At 39.9% G+C, this 16,493-nt stretch overlaps 1 protein-coding gene across 1 annotated transcript in view; it reads right to left on the bottom strand.

Annotated features, from left to right (window-relative positions):
• Positions 1-16,493, bottom strand: part of SPTBN5 (spectrin beta, non-erythrocytic 5) — a 155,573-nt gene that overhangs the window by 108,564 nt on the left and 30,516 nt on the right. Inside the window, exons 13-20 of the mRNA XM_089523147.1 lie at positions 15,978-16,178; positions 14,219-14,425; positions 13,881-14,093; positions 11,507-11,659; positions 11,223-11,284; positions 4,334-4,621; positions 1,872-2,115; positions 982-1,121 (exon numbers count right to left, since the gene is read on the bottom strand). Of these exons, the coding sequence (XP_089379273.1) occupies positions 982-1,121; positions 1,872-2,115; positions 4,334-4,621; positions 11,223-11,284; positions 11,507-11,659; positions 13,881-14,093; positions 14,219-14,425; positions 15,978-16,178 (1,508 nt within the window). The remainder of the gene's footprint in view (positions 1-981; positions 1,122-1,871; positions 2,116-4,333; positions 4,622-11,222; positions 11,285-11,506; positions 11,660-13,880; positions 14,094-14,218; positions 14,426-15,977; positions 16,179-16,493) is intronic.

Here is a 16,493-nt window from a genome sequence, read left to right as displayed (position 1 = left end):
AATGTGTATGCCCCATTAACTGAAGTGAAAACAAAGATGACACAATGCTGATGGGGCAGGATTGGAGAAGAAGAAAGAGTAAAAATGGTAAAACAAATGTGACACTCCGGTGGGTTGGGGGGGGGGAGAGGGAGGGAGTAGCACAACATGGCCCCTCACTGATGAGCTTATGCTGAACATTTTCATAAATAAAAGATAAATAAAATACAATTTTATTTTATGTGTGTCCATTGGCTGTTCGTCCATTTAAAGTTCCCTCACTCACTCACTGGGGCAGCAAAGGAGGAAAGGGAAATGGATTGGAGGCATCCAACCATAGTGGATCTAATAGAATGACCGAGAAACAAAAAGGTTACCGTATTTGAATGCTAGGAAGGGGGGAAAAGTGACTTCACCAGGGGAAATATGTGGCTGGTCATGCTGGTGTCATCTTGCTGTGTTTGTGTGTGTTTGGTGTTAACGGGGCACTGTGGGGTCACCATGGACCAGAAAAAATGCAAGATGGGACTGTTTTGTTTTGTTTTGTTTTTTTGTTTGGCAGTAGAGATATGCCCAGAGCCTTCTAGTTATCCTTTGGGAGCCATGTCATTTAGAAATTCATATGACTTTGCAATGCTGGTTACAAGCAAATGGCAGGCTATGCCCATTTGTTTTTCCACCAGCCAGCCTCTTCTTCCAATTCTTTATAGCCCATTCAAGGGTTTGCCAGCAAGAGGGCTGATACAATATAATAAAAGTAGGGTGTATTGTTTATTTTTATACTACTTTCACATAATTTTCATAGGTTTAAACTGCCTTCATTTAATTTGAAAATCCAATTGGGTTGAGCGTTTAGATGTTTTCTATAAATTTCTCATATTGATGGCAGTGAGATACGACACAAGAAACCAAAAAGAGATCCTAACGTGCCACTTTCTATCATATATGAATAGGCTTTAGTCCATCTTCTCTTTCAAATCCAAAAAATATAGGAATACGTACATTTGGGAAGCAAAATGGCCCCGTTCTACCAGTTGTTCTCCATGCTCATTGACTGTGTTTGCTCGGTGTTTCAGCCCAAGCAGCACTCGTTCAAAATCCTCATGGCGCTTCAGGAGACTTCGGACAGAATCGACATGGCTCTGTAAAGTCCAAAAGAAAGCATGAAGACAACCTGTACTGTGACACAAGTACATTGCCCCCTACACAGCCATTTTAGAGATGGCAATCTTTTTGGCAAATCCTTTCCCATTGGTCTTCTTACTGTCCTAGCAAGTACCTTTATACAGTGTGTATGCCTAACACAAACTTCCATACAGATCCATAGCTAAGTTCTTCCTCATTACACATTGTAAGCTTGTTCATTACTGTCAACAGAGCAGACTGCTCCATATGATTCAAGAAAGCAAGCCAAGATGCATGCTAAAGGGAAAATGTAAGAAACAAAACAACACAATGAGGTTTTCTGCTCATACAATTGTTCTAAGCAGAGACTAGGTATTTTAGCTTTACACAGAAAACAGCAAAGAGACTTCAGTTGGGGAGGGGAAATTATGATAGTTTAAAAAGCTGTATTTGAATGCTGGCAATATTAAATTGTTTAAAAAACTATATGTGTTTTTTACTGTTGTTACCTCATAACAATAGAATACATAAGTCAAATATGTCAGTGATATTTTTAAGGAAAGAAAATTGTGTTTTTGTCATACACAGAGGATGGCAATGTCAAACACCTTCTGAAGAAACTTGCCAAGAAAACCCCATGATAGGTTGGCCTTAGGGTTGTTGTAAGTCAGAAACAACTTGAAGGTATACATGAACAACATAATGAGGAAATTCTGAGTTCTACTCTAAATATGAAAATGGCTAATTTTGTAGCCATTCTTATTTACCCCAAGATTGTCAGTCCGAAGAAAGGCTTCATGACTGGAGAGAGCAGCATGGATACCATCAATTTCTTTGTTAAATTTCTGCAGTTCTACACCTTCCTGAAGCTTCTTTCGGCGCTTTGCCCACAACTCATCCAACTCGTTCCTCTTCTGAGCAAGTTTGTGTACAGACTCATAAACATCCAACGCTCTACTGTCGGATGGACCATCCATAATCTTCTGGCCCAATGCTTGCAGTTGCTTAAATCTGCCAATAGCCCCATGAAAAGAACACACATATTATCTCACAAGTGAATATATCTACATCAAGCAGCATATCTACATCTTGCAGGCCTATCACTTTTTTAGCTTTCTGTTTTCAATTTTGGAAACTTGCACAAGTGGCCTGCCAGATGAGAGCCTCCATATAACCACCTTGAACAGCTTTTTAAAAAGCTGTTAAGATGGATCTCTTCTGGCAGGCCTTTTCTGAATAGACGTCCAGCCACCAAAAAAAGAAAAACCAATATACTGACCCTGATCGGTGGCTGTTATGTTTTATTGTTTGTTATTTTATTGTTGTTTAATTGTTATTCACTCTTTAATATGCTCTTAATTGTAAATTGTTTAATGTTATTTTAAGGGAGGGAGGGATTGGGGGACATGTAATGTATAATTTTTAATGTTGTAAGCCGCCCCGGTTGCCTTGTTGTGCAGAGGGGTGGGATAATAATAATAATAATAATAATAATAATAATAAATGTGCTTCCCAATTCATGAGGAGGAGAGTTTGCTGGCCTGGGGTCAAAGGAGAACCTGCACCATGGTGAAAATGGTGTCAAGTGGGTTTCCCTTTCCCAGAAGCCCACTGTGGAGAAACACCGGTGGAACAGAACATTCAGGGAAGCCAATAGGAGTCAGGCTGGAAAAAGGTGGGAGCTGTTACCAAGAATATTCAAAAATAATTAAAAGTAAAAACATCTAATAGCAGAAACACTTAGTTTAGTGGAGAGACTCAGTGTGAGAAACTGAGGGAGATCTGGGTTCGAGTCTCCTCTTAACACCCACATACCCATGCGGGCTCTGAGAAATGCCAGGAACCACTAGCCAATCAATTTAATTATTGGCTAGTGGGTGGACCCTAGAGTGAGACTACTTGCTGGTTTTCATTCTGGTTGGATGCTGGGTTATAGAGGCAAGCACTCCAACTTCCCAAGCCCAGTCTGCTTTTGAGCATTATACCACCCACTCTTCCTTTTTATCAGAGAATTCTACTGTGTGTTGCCTGTCTACTGTTACAAATGCACATAGGATGCTGATCCAGGAAGCTGGAGTGAAGGTGTTGTCAAGACCAACAAATTGGCTTTGGGGGGTGTAAACAGCTGGAATCACACACAACTTTGGGCAATGCAAGATGGTTGCACACTCCAAGTGACAGGAGGCCCACACATTAGCTTTCACACATGTGCAATTCTGGACCTGTCATCCGTGGTGCTACCTGAAAAGCAGGCCAGGTCTCAGTTCATTGATCAATATATGATCAACCAATCCAGACTCATGTTAGCACTAATCTTTTACAGCTAAACCTACAAAACTGTGGTTTTATTTTGTCTAGTTATACTTCTCTAGTGTTCTGTGAGGTAGAAGAATAATGGGACTCTTGGATCAGCAAATGCAAAATAAAATAAAATAAAATAAAGTTATATTAAAAGGTTTGCTTTTTTAAAAAAAGCTCACCAAAAGTGCTTCCTTAGAAACATAGCGTGGAATTTGAATGAAATGTAATGTTTACAATGATAACGTAGACCATTTAACTGGTGATACTCATGTTGTTTTCCAGATGATCTCTGTTGTGTAACGAACCCCAGAAATATCATTTGATTAGAAACATGTGCATACACACACACACACACACACACACACACACACACACACACACGTGTATGATTAGTAAGAACAGATGTGATAATTTATTCCTGCTTCTTCCTTACAAGAATAGACCATGATGCAATGTACAGATCTAAGTGTAAGATCACACCATTAGAGGATTTTGGGCACCAAACTTCCCTTGCTATACTTCTTTCTTTTAAAGAAAATAAAGGCCACCATACATTTATTATATAAGAAAAACACATTCACACATGGCCATACATTTTTTGAGATTTTCAGAACATATGTAAGAAGAGCAAATATTGGATGAGTCCATGTTGTTCAACATTCTGATTGCACACTGGCCAAAAGCCTCTAGAAAACCCACAAGAGTGATAGCCATGGGTGCAATAGCGTCCTCCCATTCATGTTACCAAGTAAGTTGTATTCAAAGAGATATTGACTCTGGCATTGGAGGATATATGGAGCTATTACAACTAGCAGCTGTTCATCCTTAATGATTCTGTCTAGCTCCCTTTCAAAACTTTCCAAGTGGGTGGCCATCACTACAATTCTTATTCTTCATGGTACTACATTGTTGCTCAAGCACATTTTACCTGTGATTCTGGGTGGGTATCTCCTTCAGCAAATCCTGGTGTTCTTTCAGCAGTTGCTCTGCAGTGACAACATCTATGCCCATCTCCTCACTGGTCATTTTCTCCTTCATGCCTTCTGTCCACAATAGGAGTCTCTGGCTTTCTTGCAGAAAGGCCTGCTGGTCCTGTGCTACCTGCAGAGCCTTTCCTCCCTCATCTGCCTTTGACTTTAGTGTTGACAGCAGCTCCTCCATGTCTTCTACTTGTTCCTTTATGGCCCTGCTCTCTCTGGGATTAGTATCTTTGATCCTGCATAATAAATCCAAGGCACTTTTTTGAATGTGTGTACAGGCATGGGACAAATTTCTTATAGTCTCAACCAATCCACCAAAGAAAGTCAGTTTGGGATAGCTAGCTGAATACCCACTACACTTCCTGCTATAAATACTGAGATTCTTCACTGAATCCTATATTAAATTAATTATGTTTCACATGCTTGGGGGCTTTGAGGTTCCATTTTTTAAAGCTAAGGACATTTCCACTTTATGCAATCCCTGACTCTCAGCTCATGATGACAACAACACTAGCCTACCATAAACCAGGTTACCCAAAACAAAGTATAGCACAGCAACGAGTTAGTTTCTTACGATTTCGCCACACTGTTAAGATATTCAGTTTTTCTCTCCAGCACTAAGACTTCTCTCTCAAAGGCTGCAAGCTTGCGTGCCTCTGCCTCCAGAACAGGTGACTTGTTCCTGTGTCCTAAATCCTCAAGAAGGAACAACTTGTCTTGTAGCAACCTTTGGGTGTTTTGGCAGTCCTGAAGAAATGTCTTCACATCAGCCACACCAATCAGCTCTGAGCCTTTCTCTTCTTTTAATACTTCCAGACGCTCCCACCTAAAAGTAGAAAAGTAAAGCACTTTGCACTGGAATTGGTCATAGTTAGTCAGTGATAAGTAAAAGGAGTTTTAAATATGCTCAGAGGTACTTCACTCTGAGGCTGTCCTACGGTTGTAAGTCTCAGCTCATCAACCTTTGCTCTTCTCAATTTGTGACCTGCTCTGTATCTAGATGGGAAGAAATTTATTTGGTCTCTGTTTTTAAGCAAACAGAATGAATTTCCATTCCTTGGACTAGTATGTGCATCAGAATATAGATATTTTTCAGACAGTACTCTTCTATGTATTTTATGATGCTTATAATCCATAAATATAAATTAAAATTACATATGCAAAATTGGTTGGTGTTTGTTTTTTGTTTTTTGAAAGGTTGCATATGAAAATACAGCATTTATGTTAGAAAAATAGGCAAATACTAGGGAAAGATGCATATGAAAAAATAAAAACAAAAATTGCAGACCACTCAGGAAATTAGATGGAACAGCTTTGTGTGGGTTTTTTGGGCTATGTGGCAGTGTTCTTGAAGAATTTATTCCTAATGTTTCACTTGCATCTGTGGCTGGTTTCTTCAGAGAACAGTGGCATGGAAATGAGTGGTGTGTGTGTGTGTGTGTGTGTGTGTGTGTGTGTGTGTGTATGCTGTATGACCCTTGACTGGGAGGAAGTGATTTACATGTTGATGTGTGTGTTGGTGTGTTGTCGAATGGCAAAGCCTCAGGGTGGGAGGATATGTGTGTCTATTTAATTAGCAATCCATTTTCTGCGGGGAAACCCCCTGACCCTGGGTGGCGTTCATTTGCACGTGGTGAGTCTTGATTTTTGTGTTTTTCTGGACTGGTAGCCAAACTGTTTACTTTCAGGGTTTTTTTCTTTCCTGTTGAAGTTGTCTTGGTGTTTGTGGATTAACTGAAATTCATTAGAAAGTCATACAAAAATGCACACAGCAGCAGACACGTGCATTAAAATGTGCATGATTGTCAGGGCTTCTTCTTTCCTGTTGAAGTTGTCCAGGTGGACAACAACATTAGGAGGACCTTTCAGACACTAAGAGCTGTTTGATAGTGAAATACACTTCCTCGGAGTGTGGTGGAGTCTCCTTCTTTGGAAGTCTTTAAACAGAGGCCTGATGGCCATCTCTCAGAAGTGCTTTGATAGCTTTATTCCTGCATGACAGAATGGGGTTGGATTGGATGACCCTTGTGGTCTGTTCCAATTCTATGATTCTGCGATTCAAGTGTTTGTGGATTTCAATGGTCATTGCATTGCATTGCACGGGAAATGTCAGGAATAAATTCTTCCAGAAAATGGCTACATAGCCTGAAAAACCCACAAAAAACTATGGCTGCCAGCCATGAAAGCCTTCGACTTCACATTAGGTGGAATAGTTTGATAACCAAATACACTCAAAACTGAGATGAACTGTTTAAACTGAGAATTATCCCATAGACTTCATTGGATTATTTCTTTATTCTGCACCTTTTACCTCAAGTTTATCTCTTTCTTCCAAGTTTGGATCTCATTCTGTTTACCAGGGCTGCTGTTAGAAAACATATCTGCTAAGCAAATGACCTCATCCAGTTGGCTCTTACCAGCAGCCAATTCTATCAGGAAACTCTGGGAAAAACAAAACATAAAATAATAATAATAAAAAAACAAAGTAGGGCAAATTAAAGAACAAAGGCTTATCTCCAAACTTTACTATACATAAAAAAAACTATTATAACCTCTCTTAGGCAAGAGTATGTTTTTATTGCATCTAGCATACCTAGCATACCAAGTTTGATTTTCCATCTTCCCTTTTTAAAGTTCTTTGAAGCTGTAGCATTTGACTAACAAAAAGAAAAAAAGCCAGTTTTACACAGTTTTCACATCAGTATTGAGGGATTGTGTTCCCAGAGACACTCCAGCTTGACACTGCTAAATTAGAATTTATCTGGAGTGATGTCTGATTCTTCTATCCGTTTAAGCTTCAATTGAGATAATGGCTTCTTGTCTCATTATCTCTCATTATCTCTGTTAATCAATGTAACAAGATTAGGATGATTAGTTTACTAACAATTGCTGCTGTTCTGAGTGGTCACTTTTCTTAAGCTTCACACAGAATTGTATCAGATGGTACCTTTTGTGGGCCATTGTTATTAATCTATATTGTTTTTCCATTTTTCATCTGCCAATGTATTTTATAAGTGTGTGTACTCAAGTAGGTACATGACACACATAGTGTGTAGATAGTGTGTAGATAGTGGCCCAATATGGGCTCAGACACTCCCATTGTATTAGTGAACAGATGAAGGAAAGTAGGTCAGGGGTGTATGGAGAAGCTGTGGTTAACTTGACCAAACTACTTATAAGGGAACTGAATCATTTTGAATGTGAGTATCTAAGTCTGAAGACTAGGGATAGTCTGAGGATTATGGGCCTGAACAGACAGGTCAAAATAAAGCTGCTTCGGGTCACTTTGGAGGTATACTGTTTAAATGATACACACACATCTTAAGAGGCCAGAAGTTGCTCCAAAGCAGCGCTCTTAGGATGCATGCATCATTTAAACAGCATACCTCCAAAGTGACCTGAAGCCGCTTTATTTTGGCCTGTCTGTTTGGGCCCTATGTTAGTATAGTGGCCACCATGCGGCTTATCAGACCCCCTAGCTAAGCTCACGGAAGTGGTCTCAGAATTGGTGTTTGAGTCACCCAGACTTTTGGTCTTGGATTACTTCATCTCATTTGAAACCAGTCTGTCGGGTGCAGCATGGAAATTCATGGTACCCATGACAAACATGGGTTTATAGCAATTGGTCTCAGAGCCCACACACTGAATAGATCACACTCTTGATGGTGTCTTTAGTTGTGATCAGATGGATCTCTGAGCAGAGGTGATTAATAGCTCAATTTGGTTGTCACGGGCAGATCATTTTCTGGTTATTGTTAGCATCACACGTCCCTTTCAGGGGTGCATGACCTATTAAGATGTTCTGCCTGCAAAAGCTAATGGATCTTTCAGGATTTCAGAAAACCATAGAGGTTTGTATTGCTGGAATCTCTGATGACCCTGCCAAAGTCCTGGTCAATGGTTAGAATCGAGACCTGATTAGGGCTATTGATATGATTGCTTCCAAATATCCTCTCCAATGCATTACTAATCAGGCTCCTTGATATACAGAAGACCTCAGGGAGTTGAAACAAGATTTCAACTGGATTGCAGATGGAGGAAAAAGCAACTTATAGCTGACAAGACATAATATAGAGAACATCCTTGTTCTTATAAGGTGGTGATACAGTGCAGCCGTGTTATATGCGAGCACGCTATACGTGGCTTTGAGCACACACGCTCAAGCCATGGGGAGCACATGGGGCGCAAGAGGTGGCGCTTCCCATTCAGATGAATGGAGCACGCACACAAGCACTCAAATGAATGGGGCTCGAGCATAGGCAGAATTCGCCTTATGTGGGGGGTCCAGAATGGATCCCCCGTGTAAGGCAAGGGTCCACTGTACGTTTGGTGAAGAATGCCTTCTTCTCTGCACACATTACATCTGCAAATTCACATCCAGCTGAACTATTAAGGGTGGTGAGAAGGATAACTCAGACATTTCCTCTCTTGAATCCTCCCCAGAATCAAATTCTAGAGCCTTCTGCTATTCACTATGATGTTTTAAACAGTAATTTCACAGATAAAATCTCTCAGAGAGCAGAATTAGATGCTGTAATTGCAGCAGACGCTGACAATTGAGTGTCCAGCAAGTTCATGAGTAGGATTATACTGGATCAGTTTCAGTTGGTGAATATTGCAGATGTGGGAAAACTGCTAGGACAAGTATGGAGGGCAATCTGTCCCCTTGATCTGTGTCCTTCTTGATTGGTTGTCCAGTACAATTAAATCTCAGCTGCAACATATTATTAATGCACTTCTTTTAACCATTTTGGTTAAAAGAAGCATTGGGACCACTGTTTATTGTAATCTTTTTTAAAAGGCCTCTCTGGACATTATCAAATATAGGCCAGCATTTAATTTTTCTTTTGGGGGCAAGGTGATTGAGAGGATGCTTGCCTTCCAACTCCAGGCAGTCTTGAATTATACAAGTTTCTAGATCCATTTCAAACCAGCTTTGGAGAAGGATACAGAGTTGAGATTATGATGGTTAATTTAGTAGTTGATCTTTTCCTAAGTATCAACAAGGGGAATGCGTCCTTGATGGTGCTTTTGAACCTCTCAGTGGCATTCAAAATCATCAACCATGGTATCCTTCTGGAACACCTGAGGGATTTGGGAATCAGGGGCACTGTGGTTCTGGTCCTATCTTTTTAGTAGGTTCCAGATGGTAGTGCTTTGGGGTAGCTGCTCCTCAAACAAGGAGCTGATACATAGCATACCACAAGGTGCCATTCTATCCCCAATGTTGTTTAATATCTAAATGAAACCATTGGAAGTGATCATCCAGAGGCATGGGGCAGGGAGCTATCAGTGTGCCAATAACACCCAAATACATTTCTTCATGCTTTCAAAAATAGCATCAACTAAGAATAGTATGTCTCCTCTGAATAAATGTCTAGATGAAAAACAAACTGAAACTTAATCCAGACAGGATGGAGGTGCTTACTGTTAAAGGTGCTAACCTGTGATTGGGTGGGGGTGTCAATCAGTCTTGGATGGGGTTACACTTCCCCTGAAAGACTATGTTGACAATTTAGGGGTACTTCTGGATTTATTGGTACAAATGACAGCCCAGATAGATATGATAGCCAGGAGTGCTTACTATCAGCTTCAGCTGATACAACACATGTGGCCCTTCCTAAAACTGGAGAACTTAGATGGTAGTATACACACTGGACTTCTGCAATGGCTGGACTTCTGCAATGCACTGTACATTGAGGTACCTCTACACCAAGTTTAAAAAAAAATAATTAATGCGAACATGGCAAGCATATTGATTACTGATGCATCTAGGAGTAATCATATTACCCTTCTTGTACACAGACTTTTTACACATGGATTCAAGCATCCACAGTTTGAAAATTTCAAAAAAAGTATAAATTTCAAATATCAAACCTTGATTTTCCATTATTTATAAGGGACACCATTTTGCTATGTCATTATATTTAATGGGACTTGAGCATCCACGGATGCTCAAAATCACTGTGCTGGCTGCCAATTAGTTTCTGGGTAAAAAAGTGTTGGTTGTTACCTTTAAGCCCTACATGGTTTGGGTCCAGGACCTTGTCTGCATTGGCTGTAAGTCCAGGGCCAGTCAGGAGCATCATGCTCTGGAACTGGCCTTGGATTGGCCACAGTGCCAGCTGCAAATACTAGTCTGCATCCAGTGTGGTGGTGGATCAACTGAGATCTCAGGGGCGAACTGAGATGATACTGCATTGGCATGGATGGTCTGTCCCTGTCCCTGGAGCTGCTGCTGCCACTTCCATACCTGCAGGAACTCCATGAACAAGCTACCTGGCACAATGCCACGTCTGAGGGTAGGCTTGCCAGGGACATCAATAAGTAGTGCTAGAGGGAACACCTGATCATGTGGAGAGGGCATTCCCGATGGGGGTGTTCAGAAACTTAGTGAGTAGGATTCTGTGATAATTGTGGTGTTAACATCTCAGCTTGATATCAGCAATACACTGAAACAAGATCATTCTGTGGAAACAATATCATTCTGTGCCTATAGTAGAAATCTTTTTCTTCAAACCAAAGACAAGGATTTAAGTTGGGTTCATAATACAGTGGGGCCTCGGTATCTATGGGGGATCCATTTTTTACACACACACACACACACACACCCCTGGATACAAAAATCCTCAGATGTTCAAGCCCGCATTGCCTCCAATGGCAGCATATGAGCATGACTGCGCTGCCATTAGGAACAATGGTACTTCACCTGCAGTCTTTCTGTCCCTAATGGTGGTGCAGCCATGTGCACTCTCTGCCACTGGGGACAATGGGACCTGTCCCTAATGGCAGTGTGGCCACATGCATGCACCAACATTGGGGACAGCGCAAGCTTGCCATCCATGGATGCACAAGTCTTCGGATGGCAAGTCCTCAGATACCAAGGTCCCACTGTATGGCTAGAATTTTTAAGAGGTACTAATAAGAATCACAAGTGATATCAAAATGCATTGTTTTATTACAATTTCATCTCATATATCTAACTTTTTACCTATGTTGAGAATCCTTCTGTCCTGAATATGTTTTCCCCTTTACAGAAATATGAATTTAACACTAGGAAACAATAGTCAGAACACAAAGAAAGTTATGGCTCTGAAAAAGAATGCTAAGAAAAATGGCACCTGGTATTTCTGCTCCATAACATCCACATTATCTGCTTTTGGCTGAATGGTCTGGAAAATTTTCTCTTTATCTTCTATCCAAGACTGAAATTCTTCACAGGAGCTGTAAAACTGGTAGAGTCGGATCCTTTCTTCTAGTTCTTTTTTCTTGTGCTGGATGGAAAAAAAAATATACGTAGTTTGAATAAGTACCAAATTTTGGAGGTAAATTAAATATGTGACTGGTAAAAATATGGAAAAGTATCAGGCAGGATTTTCTTTTAAAACTCTCTTAGGAGGACAATAGACAAAGATTATGCTCAATAACAAATTCAGAGCTGAGACAAATTCATCTCATTCAAAGCCTAGCTTTGGATATCTATTTTATTCAGTGGCCTAGAAGTCAAATCTAATAAGTCAAAGGGGACTTCCAGACAGATATTGCCTAGTGCTACAAATCAAAATGTATTGTACGCCTATTCCATCTTGTCCTCCTTAATAAACTTTCTGTGGTTAAAAGAGATACCTAGAAGTACTGAGGGGGAAATATAGACAGTTATGGTTGCAAGAGTGTTATCTGGATCAATTATAAAATTCTGTGAACAAAAGAGGGTAATTGCATAATTATTTGGAAGTGTCCAATGTCTGAAGCATGGAAACAATGTTATATTCAAATTTTGTCACCATCTACAGACTGCATTTCAATTTCTTTTCTCAAGAAAAATGGGTAGGGGACAGTAAGAGAGAGAAATTCAGGATAATATTTGGGTCCAAATATCCAGGAATCTTCCTCCTTTCCTTGCATTTTTCAAGATCAGTCACCAGCACTTTACATATTTGAAAACTGTTATTGGTGGTTGCCCTGAAATCTTCCTTTGACTCTCAGACTGATAATTTTTGATGTGTCAGCTTTTTCCATTTAGAGTACTTTTTCTGTGGCTAGATGATGGTGTTAATATTTGTCTTACTTCTTACCAAAAATAAAGCATATTATCCACAATGAATTAGTACAATGACTATTTATTTAGGGTATCTTTATTTTGCTTTTTATTTTGAAAGCAAAGCAATATGCTTTCCAATGGGAACTAGAAAAATAAAAATAAAATCAAGTAATAATACAGTGATAAAATAATATAAGAGTAAAATATTTCATTAAAGGAATTAAACAAAGCTTGAAGTAATCAATAGGTGTAGTCAAGTATATACATATTAACATTCAGCATCACTCCTCCTTTTTTGCAGGAGAAACTCTAGCAGTTACATTAAGTTTTCATATGGGAAGCAAGCTATCAGGGGGGAAAGCTTTATGTATTCTTTCTTTTTAAAAAGGAAAAGAAGATTTGAAAAAGTGGCCAGAATGCTGTTGAGGCACTACACTTATGTAACTTATGCCAGTGCAAGTTGTGGCTGCAAGTGGCATAAACTTTATTTATGTTATATTTACTTATTTTGTCATGTGATTTTGTATTTTGCTTTAATATGTGTAATATAACTTTTGGCAGTGCTCTATGCAGTTTTTCTTTTTGATTGTAAGTTTTGGTATTCTATTAAGTTCTGCATTTTTTGAAATTCCAATTCATTTGTAATTCATATTTTTAATTCTTATTATATTCTTCAACATCCTTTTGTCTGTGTTTTTGTCATGGTCTTTGGTGGTTTATGTGTCTCTGGTTGAGACCCTTACCTTCTGTTTTTGTTTAGGCAAGAAGGGGCAGTAGTTGTGGAGAAAGGAAGGCATTGGAGAAACAGGATTCTCAGACCTGACAGATTGTGCTTGCCTCCCATTGCCACCACTGAAGCAACTCTAGAAGAAGTGCAATTGCTGTTGTTGTGCGCTAGCAGGATTCCAGCCATTTTGAGAAAAATATTGAAGAATCTTGTTAATACTTTAAAGACCTGCTGATAAGCATGAGCTTTCATTGCCCATGGGTGTTTCCACGCTGCAGAAATAAAGCAGTTTTACACCATTTTAACTTCTATGATGCTGTGCTAAGGAATCCTGGGATTTGTAGTTTGGTGAGGCACCAGAGCTCTTTTTCAGACCAGGCTGAATATCTCACCAAACTACAAATCCCAGGATTCCACAGGCTGGAGCCATGATAGTTAAAGTGCTGTCAAACTACTTTATTTCCTCAGAATTTTAGGTATTATGTACAGGATATATAGTTATATACAATATTTATTGTTGGGATATGAGTGCAGACGTTGTCAAAAATCCAACTGGTATTTTCAGAATATACCCAATGAATCAATGGTAATTTACTAAGGCAATACTCAGGTAAGTTCGGTTGACTCAATAGTCTAGTTTAGACTAGCAGTTGGATTTAGGTCAGTGATGTTAGAGGAAAATTAAATGCAGAAAATACTGACAGTGTAAATGATATCATTGACATACCTCAGCCATGGTTTGCAGTTTTTCATATAATAAGTTTAACTTATTCTGGGTTTTCCAGATGTTTTCTGTAACAAAATGAGGATCAGATCCAAATGGGCTGGTGACTGTAGTTTGGGCAGAAATTCTTGACACAGAATGACTTTCTGGTGTTTTCACTACTTTCTGGTTTGTGCTGTTGTGGATCTCTCTGTTCATTGCTGGCATTGATACCATCTGATGAAAAGAAAGAAAGAAAGAAAGAAAGAAAGAAAGAAAGAAAAGCCACAACTTTGAATTCTGTATACACGAGACTTGCATTGTGTACAGCATATCTGCTTAGCCTTCATTTTCATACTCACAATGGAGGCAGCCTGACGTGCCACAGAATGAGCCTGCTCTTCTAGGTGGCTTATTTCTGAAGAATAAGTACCAAGTTCCTTCTCCAGATGAAAGTGGCGATGCAACAAAGATTCAGCACTGGATTCATCCTTCCCATAATCCTCACTAGTTAGGAGAGTTTGCAGTTCCTGCAGCCGAGACTCCACCTCATCAATATCAGCAAAATACTGATGGAAGAAAAATGAATAACAGTATAGTTAGCACTATTACCCTTGTTGCTTGTTTGTTTGTTTGTTTGTTGTGTGCCTTCAAGTAAGTTCTGATTTAAGGCTACTGTAAGGTAACCTAATGATGGGGTTTTCTTGGCATGATTTGTTCAAAGTGGCCTTGCCCTTGCCTTCTTCTGAGGCTGAGAGAGTGTGGCTTGTCCAAGGCCACCCAGTAGGTTTACACAGCTGAACAGGGATTTGAACCCTTGTCTACACAGTCATAAAGGTAAATGTTTCCCCTCAACACAAATGTCTAGTCACAACTGACTGTAGGGGGCTGTGCTCATCTCCATTTCTAAGCTGAAGAGCCAGCATTATCCAAAGACGTCTCTGTGGTCATGTGGCCAGCATGACTGCACAGAAGGCTATTGCCTTCCTACCAAAGTGGTACCTATTTATCTTCTTGCATTCGCATGCTTTCAAACTGCTAGGCTGGCATTTGGTATGTGATGGCTTAGTGGTTAAGATGCCAGTTCTGACGATCATAAGGTTGGAAGGTTGGCAGTTCAAGCCCCAGGTGCTACATGATGGGGTGAGCTCCTGTCACTAGTCCTGGCTTCTGCCAACCTAGCAGTTTGAAAGCATGCAAATGCAATAGGTACCACTTTGGTAGGAAGGTAACAGGATTCTTTGTAGTCATGCTGGCCACATTATGTGACATGGAGTCATCTTCAGACAATGCTGGCTCTTTGGTTTAGTAACAGAGATGAGCATCGCCCCCTATGGTCAGGCAAAACTAGACATTCATGTCAAGGAAAACCTTTACCTTTTACCTTTACCTCCACAGTTATAGTCCAGAACTCAAACCACTACACCACACTGGCCCACTTTTACCCTGCCTGCCCGACAATATTATTTTAAGCAGGGCTTGGCCCCTTGGCACCTTGGCGCTTTCTAGATGGTGATAATGCCAATTACTATGAACTCCAACCAAACCTGACCAGTGGTACAACACAATGAGAGTTCATTAACCTTTTAAGGGTCTCTGGTTCAGCATCCCTGAATTAGAGAGGATCCAATCCAGAATAAAACAATTTATTTAGACTTATTGAGAGGAAAGTGTTAGTCCTATCTGAGCATTACTGTTGTCACTGGTGATTTCTTAGTTCTGCCCTCTGCCTCCCCCAATGGGCTGTGAACCCCAACAGTGCTCCCAGACACTTCTTAATTGTAGGTGACAGAAAGCCCAGGGCTAGTATTGGTAAGTTGTGGGGGGGGGGGGGGGTTCTGTATGGGTCTGGAGTGTTTTGCACATTTTGGGGGATTTCTACACAGTTGTCAAGCAAAAAAAAGATGATTTTTTTTTTCTCTTTAAAATGTTAGAGGTTGAGTACAAAGAAGGTGGGGTGATGGTGAGAAGTTAGAAAATTGGGATTCAGGGAACTGTGTTTTGATCACCCTGTCTTACCATGGGTCTTCAAGAATTTGGCAGATAGCTAAAGATCTTAATATATGAATGCTTTACTTAATTTTTTTTTTTTAGTTTGAATAAAACTGCAAACCAATTCACCTGTTTGATGAGAGCAGCTGCCTCCAGTTGGGTTTTCTGATTGACTATTTCATCTTGGAGCTGTTGCCAAATCTGCTGGATACTGTCAGTCCTTCTATGGATATCTTTCTGGTTTGAAGGACTTTTCTGACTTAGCTCCCGACCCTTACAGATGATCTTGGAACAAATCAGTTGGTGGGACTTGCACTCATCTTGTAGAGCCTGCCAGATAGACGTCCCATGGTTATGTTTAAATGCTGGTATAAACTCTACCAATATTCTTTTGAATTTTTCAGAATTTACAGTTATAGTTCTAAGGTTGTCCTCTTGAAGCTACTGTTATAGTTGAACTTTTAAAGGAAAAGCAAATATTTTTTTCTTTCTGGTTTCTCAGAAGAATTTTTTAGAAGGCCTCTTTGGTTATTTTTAAAAGAAAATTATTGTAATGCTACAGGCCACTGTTATGGATACAAAATGTACTCCCTTCTACCTTTTTGTCATTTGAACAGCCACAATAGAGTATGGACCAGCATTTTA

This window comes from Sceloporus occidentalis, unplaced genomic scaffold (genome assembly GCF_023333645.1).
Source record: "Sceloporus occidentalis isolate IW3139 unplaced genomic scaffold, rSceOcc1.0.p SCAF_4, whole genome shotgun sequence".
Classification (NCBI taxonomy): domain Eukaryota; kingdom Metazoa; phylum Chordata; class Lepidosauria; order Squamata; family Phrynosomatidae; genus Sceloporus; species Sceloporus occidentalis.
The sequence above is the reverse complement of the archived record's forward strand: the minus strand, read 5'-3'. Positions and strand labels throughout refer to the sequence as shown.